This window comes from Morus notabilis, unplaced genomic scaffold (assembly GCF_000414095.1).
Source record: "Morus notabilis unplaced genomic scaffold, ASM41409v2 Scaffold2235, whole genome shotgun sequence".
Classification (NCBI taxonomy): domain Eukaryota; kingdom Viridiplantae; phylum Streptophyta; class Magnoliopsida; order Rosales; family Moraceae; genus Morus; species Morus notabilis.
This window is the reverse complement of record NW_010360708.1, coordinates 114,522-123,532: the sequence shown is the minus strand read 5'-3', so window position 1 is coordinate 123,532 and position 9,011 is coordinate 114,522. Positions and strand designations below refer to the sequence as shown.

Genomic DNA, 9,011 nt, shown 5'->3' with positions numbered 1-9,011 from the left:
GTAGGGAAATTGGCTTTGTACACAGCACTTGGAGGTCTTCGTCCTTCATCTGTAAGCATCTTTTTTAGAATAAGTGTTTCCAGTTCTTGTTCTTTACTTCATGTACATTATAGCCATTTGTAACTCAAGGAAAATTTGGTACCAGATTTGATGCCTCCAATGTTCCAATTTTGTAAAGAATTTTCCTCCTTTTTCTTTTGCAGTGCTTGCCTATAACTATCGATGTGGGGACGAACAATGAGCAGTTGTTAAATGATGAGTTCTACATTGGTCTTAGACAAAAGAGAGCAACTGGGCAGGTATAATAACTTCCGATGTCTCTTGCTAAAGTTTTGGTACATAATCTTGACCTACAAATTGCAGTTTGTATCAATCTTTTGAAAATTTTCCATTATCCCCAGGAATATGCGGATCTTTTGCAGGAGTTCATGACTTCTGTCAAGCAGAACTACGGGGAAAAAGTTATTGTACAGGTTAAATTTATGTTAATATAACATGCTTATTCATAAGCTTTCAGCAGTATGAGATCAATCATTAGTTTTACTTGAGCTTTTCGGCTGCTGTTATGTCGATGTTTTCAGTTCGAAGATTTTGCAAATCACAATGCTTTTGAGCTGCTAGCAAAATATGGAACCACTCATCTCGTCTTCAACGATGATATTCAGGCATGATATAGATTGCTCGTCACTCTTTTACTTGTGAGGACTTTTCTTAACATGTGAATATGAACTATCGAGTTCCTTTTGGTGCAGGGCACAGCATCTGTCGTTCTTGCAGGAGTTGTTGCAGCATTGAAGTTGATTGGTGGTTCCTTGGCTGATCACAAATTCTTGTTCCTTGGTGCTGGTGAAGTAAGCTCTTTTCTTTTCTCTTTTATGGGATATTTTTATTTTGTGTTCTTTGAGAGATAAAACTCATTTTATCTGGGCTTTCATGATTATAGGCGGGGACTGGTATAGCAGAGCTAATAGCTCTTGAGATATCAAAGCAGGTACTTTCTGACACATGTTCGCGTTTTCTTCTTTGTGTTTCATGGTTTTGTCATGATTGTTTATTTATTTACTTTCACGTGTAGACAAAAGCTCCTTTGGAAGAGACTCGTAAGAAGATCTGGCTTGTGGATTCAAAGGTAGACTAAAACTCAAAAAGAGAATTCTTCTGTGACATTCATTTGTACTTTTCTGGGATAGTCTTTTCATACTTGATATAAATGGTGTAACTAATTTTGCAGGGATTGCTTGTTAGCTCTCGTAAGGAATCACTTCAACACTTCAAGAAACCTTGGGCTCATGAACACGAACCCATTAAGGATCTCCTATCTGCAGTCAAGGTATATTCATATGTTTCTTTAATTTAATCCGAATCACAAGAACTTTAAAATGGTTCTTGCTCTCTTATATTGCTTCCATAATACTCTAGGCTATTAAACCAACGGTTCTTATTGGATCATCTGGGGTTGGAAGAGCGTTTACAAAGGAAGTGATTGAAGCTGTCACCTCCTTCAATGAGGTACATCCTCCTCCATTGTTTCTCTCGTTTTTCTTTCTGCGTATTTCGCTGAATTTTACCCTTCATTTGCTGACTTTTTTTAATACACGAATGACGTGCAGAAACCTCTCATCTTGGCTCTTTCAAACCCAACTTCACAGTCAGAATGCACAGCTGAAGAAGCTTACACTTGGAGTGAGGTAACTAACATATAGTTGTATCATCCTTGTTCAATTTAATTGTGTTAGTGTCCAGATGACGTTCCATCAGAGGATGTAAAGTTAACGTTCTTTTGTTCCTGTTTTCACTCCAAGGGTCGTGCAATTTTCGCAAGTGGAAGTCCATTTGATCCTATTGAGTACAACGGGAAAGTCTACTATTCTGGACAGGTTGACCAAAAGTGTCTTAGTCTCATATCCTTCATCATGATTAGGCTTCAATACCGAAAGTGTCTTACCAAGCTTTATGTTTTCGTTCTCAAATTCAGGCCAATAATGCTTACATTTTCCCTGGATTTGGTTTGGGGTTAGTCATCTCTGGTGCAATCCGTGTGCATGATGAGATGCTTCTAGCAGCCTGTAAGTAAAACAGCTCAACATTTATGAAAAGGGACTGATCTTTTGCTTCATGATACGATTAAAAAATCGTAATTCAATGTTAATATATTCCATGTTGGTAAGTTAGTAATTTTTTTTTTTTTTTTTTTTTTTTGGGTGCTATAAACAGCCGAAGCCTTGGCAAAACAAGTCAAGGAGGAGAATTATGAAAAGGGACTGATCTACCCACCATTTTCTATCATCAGAAAAATCTCCGCGGAAATTGCTGCTAATGTTGCTGCTAAGGCATATGAACTGGGTAAGTCTCCTCTTTGTTCTAAGCATTATGCCCACCCAAAAAGGAAAAAAAAAAAAAGGAAAGAAAGAAGATACAATACATACCAGTGTACCACTTCCCTAAGATGTACCGTGCAGTCCAATCTCAATCGCGGATGATGAGAAGATACAATCTGAGCCGTTGAAAATTTTTTCAGCTTCTAGTCAATGATTACGGCCTCATTTAGTTCATTGATTTGAATTTTCAATTCGAGTTCAGATGTGACTTTATGTGAGTTTTTAACTGTAGTAGAAAAAATTAAATGTGATTTTTTATGAGAATTTTTAACTGTAGTAAAATTATAATTGAAAATTTAAATCGGTAAAATAAATGAGGCTTAAGATTGTTTATTTTCATCATCTAGTGGCCGAGATTTGAGCTGAAGCGTACACTCCAAGTTTTTTAGGATGTACCATAATTTTCACTCGTGAGAAAAATAGCTATGTATCTTAACTAGTGAACTTATACTGTTTCTCCCTTTTAAAGGTTTGGCTACTCGTCTGCCTCGTCCCGGAAACCTTGTCAAGTATGCCGAGAGCTGCATGTACACTCCGACTTATCGCAGCTACCGTTGAAAAGCCTTATGCGGCCAGTGTTCAACAGTTTCTTGCAATAATCATGGCAGTGTGTTTTATCATTTCTGTCATCAAAGAATAAAAGATTTGATAATACATGTCTGTTATCACTTGTGTAATGTGTCGTGTGTCTAAGTCCATAGTGAGGGTGGTGTTTTTTTTTTTTTTTTTTTTTTTTTTTTTTTTTTTTTTTTTGTATTCTAAAGTGTTTGTGTTTTCTAGTTCTAATTAATAAAAACGGCTTAAGTTTCATCTTTTTCCTACTCGTTTACTAGTGAATTGGTTTTTTTTTTTTTTTTTTTTTTTTTTTTTTTTTTTTTGTCGTTTGTGTGGACTCATAACCATCAAAGTAAACGGAAATCATTAAACGAAAAAAAAAAAAGGTTGCTTTGAGTGTCCATATGGGGCCACCTCGCTAATAAATATTTGAGTGGGTCGTGTGAGGAGACCTACTTTTGTTTCTCGCGGAAAATTGTTCAAACAAGACAACTATCTTTTGTAATCAGCTATAATGGAAGGGAGAAAAAGTGGGTGTTATTTATTTATTTACTTTTAACAGTTCGTGGATGTAAAAGGAATCTTTGAATTACTTCAATCATTTACAGGCAATTAATTAATCAATTAATTTGTTTTAAAGAGATTCTTACTATATATGTACTACCATAGAGTTTTATTTTTCAACATTATGTATCAGTAATAATTTATTCTGCTTATTTTAATATAATTTTAATTAAAATTCAACAATTAGATTTAATTAGCTAATTTGAATTTTAAATTTAAGGTAAGATGTAATTTTATGTGATAATTTTTTATTGTAGTAAAAAAGTTAGATGTAACTGTCTTTGAAATTTTTTTATTATAATAAAACTCGAATCGGTGAAATAAACGAGACATGTATAATCTTGTAAAAAAACCTTTATTTTAATTTAAATAAAACCGGATAAACTTCATGGACAGACCGTCGGAATCAAATCAGCAATATAAAGGGGAGTCTTTTTCAAGTCAAAAGCGACATTTTGAAGAAGACAAGGCCATTTTACAGGTAAGTGGGATGCCCATGTTGTTAATTCTAGCAACACGCGAAGTGCGAACATTTGCCACCACTAACAACGAACAAAGATAAAAGAGCTAAAGAGAACCAACAATATATATATATTAAAAAAAATTATCAGCAAATATTTTTATCATTTCCATTTTCTTGCTGTCCCGCTGTTGACTTTACTAAACCTCGTGGAGATGTTTATTTTAAGAGTTCATTTTTAATTTTAAATTATGATTCTCCATTCTCTATAGTGTCTTTTTCTTATAAAAAATTTAAATTTTAAAAATAAAAATTATAATTCATGACTCTGAACTCATAAACTAAACATCTTATTAGATTTTAGAAAATGCTATCACCTGATTTTTCTAATTAGGAAATTACTGACACTTCTTGTTTTTGTTAATATCATAATTAAAACTTTCTAACGAAATAAATTATAATAACGCGTATGTGATTGCTAATATCTTTAAAAATTATATTAACCCTCAAGAATTATACATCCAACATATTCCTACGGACATTCAGATTCCACACATAACATAAACCAATTCAACCTAACGTTCAAAAGAGCTATTACATACTCATAAATTGTCTTTAAAGAAAAAACCACAAAATAAAACAACATAAATTAATTACAAAACCGCACCAAAATAAAAGACTACAATATTTATCATTTATCATTGGTTGGATCTTTCACAAATAACAACGCCCTTAACGCTTTAAAATTAAATAATGTAACCAAGAGATTTTCATCTTTTTTTTTTTTTTTTTTTTTGGTGAACAAGAGAGTTTTATCTAAATTGCTCGAGTTGTTGCTTTTACATATCTAGGCTAGTTCAGGGAAAGGGGGAAAAAAAAAGGGTCAACGAGGTATTGAATAAGAGCCACGTGAACTATTCTTGGAAAATGTCGTTACATTCCCAAGGAAAGTGATGAAACAATCAAACAAATACAGTTACATTACAATATAAATGAGACCTCTCGGCCGGTTAACATACATTATGTTTAGAGAGAAAGATGAAAATAGGCCAGGATTTGAGATGAATTAAAATTAATAAGTCAATAGTTTACATAAGTTAATAAATATGCCAAATTACTATTTTTGTCCATAACTTGTCTGGTTATGAATCATAACTTGACAAGTTATTATCTATAATTCACGGTTTTTGTCCATAACTTGTCTGGCTATAAACCATAACTTGACAAGTTTGTCCATAACTTATCTAATTATGAACCATAACTTAATTTTTATAACTAAAAATTGACATATATACTTTCTTAAACTTTTCATATTAGCCTATTTTCTACTATTTCCGTTATGTTTATTTGATATGGTAATTGGTAGAGCCCTTTATCGATAGCTGCCTCTTTGGGAATCCATCTCCAATAACTTATTCTGAGAGAATCTGTTGTGTTTGATGTTTCTTGTATACGTTCAGATCAGCGTGTGTATCCTTGTAGCGTTGGCTAAGGTAAGTCCCACATAAGATTGGAGGAAACCTGACCAATGTCATATGCGGCATAAATAATTTGAAGTAAATGATCTTATTATGTTGAGATGAGAAGTTTTTAGAAGATGACTTACTTTGGAGGATCTTTTTCTGATTTACAAGTAGGCAAACACTCAACAAGACATTCGTGACTAGGTTCCACAAAGTATGCAATCTGTGAAGACAGTAAAGAACATATAAAGCCCATAGAACCATTACGTGATATCACGTGTGATACGTATCATGTCCTAGGCAGAAAGGCACAAATAAAAATGGGATTTGAATTGTATTTAACAAATAGCTTGATAACCAATCTATGGGAATTGAGCGTATTTATTATGAAAAGTTAAAGAAAACAAAAAACAAAATCCTCTTATCATCATTCTACAAAACATTTTGAAAGCAATTGGTTCAAATGATTTCAACAGGTTCAATGGAGAGATTATGAATAAGCTATCAGGTTGTTCTAAGTTTAGTGTGAATGGGTTGTGCATACATATCTACACACATACACCCAAAGAGATGCAAAAGAAAAGAAGTCTTACAGAATATCTGTCTTGACCATTTCCCAGGACTCTGTGAAGTGTGGACCTTATAAGGAAGGAAAAAAAACATGAATTATAAAAAGCCAGAATTCACCTATACATGAAAATAAGATTACGCGTTGCACTGCAATGAACATTACTTGAATATGCAGTTGCTCCAGCGCTCCAACATATCACCAAGGTTCACAATAAATGCTCTGTTGCAAGTAAAACCATAAACAAAAGTCACCACTCTATTTTTATTTTATTTTTTCCATGAGTTTTTTGAAATCCAAGGGGAAGCATTGTCCAGTTACAAACCCTTTCAGTGGTGCAACAGATTCCCATACTTGAGGTTTAGCATCCTTGTCTTTGCATATCTGCAACAAATATGCAATTATTCGAACAAACAACCAAACTATGAAATTAAAAAGATTATCTTGATTCATATCTACTTACTTGGAGACCAACGATATCATCTGTAGCCAAGAGGGTTATCAAGCCATAGTCAGAATGAGCACCAGCTCCGAATAGTCCCTTTGAAGGATCAGAAGTGTGACCTGCAAAAGAAATCACAATAACATATGAACTTCATAGCTGATGATCTCGTTGATTAATTTTGAAACTTCAGACTGGAATTTGACCTCCATAATGCAGTAACCGCAACGTTGCAATAGGCTCGCCGAGCATTTCTGGCTTATCAAAGAAGTTCTTGTCCAGACCGAGAGCAAGAGCTATGATCCTCGCAACTGCTCTAGCCACCTCTCTGAAATGGACAAAAGGATTTTTTATTTGGCTTAGAAAGACATCACAAGGTTTAACATATCCTTATTAGAAATAGAAAATCAATTGCAATCCAAAAGAAGACATATGAAGATTAATAGACAGACAATGTCACATGGGGAGACACACTTACAATGCCTCTCTATGAAATCTCTCCATGGTCTCTCGCCACCCAGGCAATTGATCTTGAAAGAACATGACAAAAGTAATATAAAAAAAAATCAGTGACTTCTTAGCCTTCACAAATGGGAACTCGTTGACCAAATTTACAGGTAAGGACTGTAAAAAACTCCTTCAAAGAAACATTTAGCTAAATCCCATTCACCAACAAGAAAAAAAAAGATCCTTTTTTTATTATTATTTAGTTAGTACATCTAGTTACCTTGTTTAGGCCAAACATTAGGACCATAAAATGGTTTTTCTGCTTCTGGGTCATCCTCAGCTACCTCAACACCTATGTAGTACCCCTCCTTGTAATCTCCTACTTCATACAAATTACAAAGAAAGACAAAATCAAACCCCAAAGTTACAATTAAAGAAAAACTGTTCATTATGATACTGAATTAAACAAATAAAAAGGAATGAGAAAAAAAAAAAAAACAGAACAGAACAGAACAAACCGTGAACTTGGTTTTCAATATCAAGAATTTCGTCAAGAACAGGGGTATATCCCCTGTTTTTGTGGTTCCTCAAGAGCTTCATTTTCTCGCTCAACGGCAAATCGAAAAGCCTCTTGCTCTGCGCAAACACCTCGTCCACGAATTCCTGGCTTATCCCGTGATTCACCACATAGAAAAACCCACAATCCAAACATGCCTTTATACCAGGAAAAAAAAAAAAACAACAACAACAACGTTAATCGCGTCATATTACAGCTTAGCCAACAAAAAAGATCAAACTTTACTCGAACCTGTTTGAGCAAAGAGACGGAGTGGTGAATATCGGGATTGGAGAGATCGATACAATTGAGGGCGGAGAAGTTCGTTGGAACTTCGGAACCGTTTGGTGTGATTTGATTTTCCATTTTTCCAGGAATTGCGAGTTTCGAGAATTGAGTATGGGAGGGGAAAAAAGGCTTCTCTTTTCTGCCAAACAGGGAAGGGAGGAATTTGTGGCTTGGAAAAAGGAGGGCTTTTTTTGCGCTTTTTCCGCGAAGACGAGCAACGTCGTTTTCACTGTTTGGTTCTTGGCTCCAATAGATTTGATCAGTTGTTTTCTCTTTTTTTTTTATTAAATAAAGAAAGATATGTATGTGTTTCTGGTCGAACCCCCGGCAAAAACCCCTTTAAAAAAAAAAAAAAAAAAAAAAGTCCGCGAAAACTAATGAATGAATGAGCATGTGTATTCTGTTCGTCTGACACGTGGAATTTAAAGAAAATTAAAAAGAGCAATGTTATTCCTGTTTTTTTTTTTTTTTTTTTTTCTTTTAATAACATTATCGTTACTATGATTAAAAATAGCAGATAGTTTTTTTAATCAAAAATTAAAATTTTTTTTTGAGCAAATTTATCTGTTATTCTCATTTTATCTATTTTTCAAGATAGATAAAATTAAACATACATGCATATGCGCTCGTTTTGAAGGGTAGGGTCCTAAAAAAAAATAATTAGTCGTAACTAGTCATGTTACAATATATATATATATATTTAAAAGTTGAATTCATATAAGACGTATTTGAACGTTTTTCATTGTCTAGAGTTGGCCTTCCAATTTATGTTGAATCCTTACCTTTTTTTCAGTCAAAGGTTGATTTTGGCGATAAAATTGACCTAAATGTCTTTGACATTTTTTGGATTTTTATTTTTTCTTATTTTATTCTTATTCTTAATAATTTTTTATGCAAGGGGTTTAAAGTATTTTTAGTGTCAAAATTGACCTTTGACAGTGAAAAATGTATGAATTGAGCATAAATTTAAAATATGAAGGTATAAATGTGATACAATTCAAAATACAAAGTATGATCTTTTAAAAATCTAAAAAATGCAGGATGTAATTTTGTTAATAAAAAAAAAAAACCGTTAAAAAAATTCTCGAAACTGCAAGTGTGGTTAGAGAATTTTCTTAGGGTGCGTGATTGAAAATCAACTAAATCCAACTCGAATTTTTCCTTTCTCCTTTAGAATGGTAAAAGAATTATCATATGATTGTGTTAGTATTTGAGTGATGAGTATTTCTTAGTTGGCATATAACTGACATGTAGCTTATATTAGGATCAACTATCAGGACAAAACCGATC

At 33.5% G+C, this 9,011-nt stretch overlaps 2 protein-coding genes across 3 annotated transcripts in view; one reads left to right on the top strand and one right to left on the bottom strand.

Moving 5' to 3' along the window:
• Nucleotides 1-3,117, top strand: part of LOC21394172 (NADP-dependent malic enzyme) — a 5,780-nt gene extending 2,663 nt beyond the window's left edge. The window contains exons 7-20 of the mRNA XM_024164922.1: nucleotides 1-51; nucleotides 204-299; nucleotides 402-473; nucleotides 582-665; nucleotides 753-851; nucleotides 944-991; nucleotides 1,076-1,129; nucleotides 1,232-1,330; nucleotides 1,420-1,509; nucleotides 1,611-1,688; nucleotides 1,803-1,877; nucleotides 1,976-2,066; nucleotides 2,215-2,343; nucleotides 2,848-3,117. Of these exons, the coding sequence (XP_024020690.1) occupies nucleotides 1-51; nucleotides 204-299; nucleotides 402-473; nucleotides 582-665; nucleotides 753-851; nucleotides 944-991; nucleotides 1,076-1,129; nucleotides 1,232-1,330; nucleotides 1,420-1,509; nucleotides 1,611-1,688; nucleotides 1,803-1,877; nucleotides 1,976-2,066; nucleotides 2,215-2,343; nucleotides 2,848-2,936 (1,155 nt within the window). The 3' untranslated portion in view covers nucleotides 2,937-3,117. The remainder of the gene's footprint in view (nucleotides 52-203; nucleotides 300-401; nucleotides 474-581; nucleotides 666-752; nucleotides 852-943; nucleotides 992-1,075; nucleotides 1,130-1,231; nucleotides 1,331-1,419; nucleotides 1,510-1,610; nucleotides 1,689-1,802; nucleotides 1,878-1,975; nucleotides 2,067-2,214; nucleotides 2,344-2,847) is intronic.
• A 2,250-nt stretch (nucleotides 3,118-5,367) lies between these two features.
• Nucleotides 5,368-7,975, bottom strand: LOC21394171 (2-oxoglutarate-Fe(II) type oxidoreductase). 2 transcript variants are annotated; one of them, XM_024164917.1, is made up of 11 exons: nucleotides 7,686-7,975; nucleotides 7,396-7,591; nucleotides 7,158-7,259; nucleotides 6,909-6,960; nucleotides 6,637-6,758; nucleotides 6,452-6,552; nucleotides 6,314-6,372; nucleotides 6,154-6,210; nucleotides 6,014-6,059; nucleotides 5,564-5,643; nucleotides 5,368-5,478 (listed from the first exon to the last, which is right to left on the bottom strand). In XM_024164917.1, the coding sequence occupies exons 1-11, from the start codon at nucleotides 7,797-7,799 to the stop codon at nucleotides 5,370-5,372; spliced, it is 1,038 nt and encodes a 345-aa protein (XP_024020685.1). In that variant the 5' UTR covers nucleotides 7,800-7,975; the 3' UTR covers nucleotides 5,368-5,369. The 2 variants fall into 2 exon arrangements, with proteins under 2 accessions (XP_024020685.1, XP_024020686.1); XM_024164918.1 differs by having other exon boundaries at nucleotides 7,158-7,256.
• Nucleotides 7,976-9,011: the final 1,036 nt, after the last annotated feature.

Excerpts from the sequence above, each read along its gene's own strand:
- LOC21394171 (XM_024164917.1), bottom strand. The coding sequence starts at position 7,799 with ATGGAAAATCAAATCACACCAAACGGTTCCGAAGTTCCAACGAACTTC. Across the intron at positions 6,961-7,157 it reads TAATGTTTGGCCTAAACAAG|ATCAATTGCCTGGGTGGCGA; the intron begins GTAACTAGATGT and ends TGTTCTTTCAAG. Across the intron at positions 6,373-6,451 it reads ATGATATCGTTGGTCTCCAA|ATATGCAAAGACAAGGATGC; the intron begins GTAAGTAGATAT and ends TATTTGTTGCAG.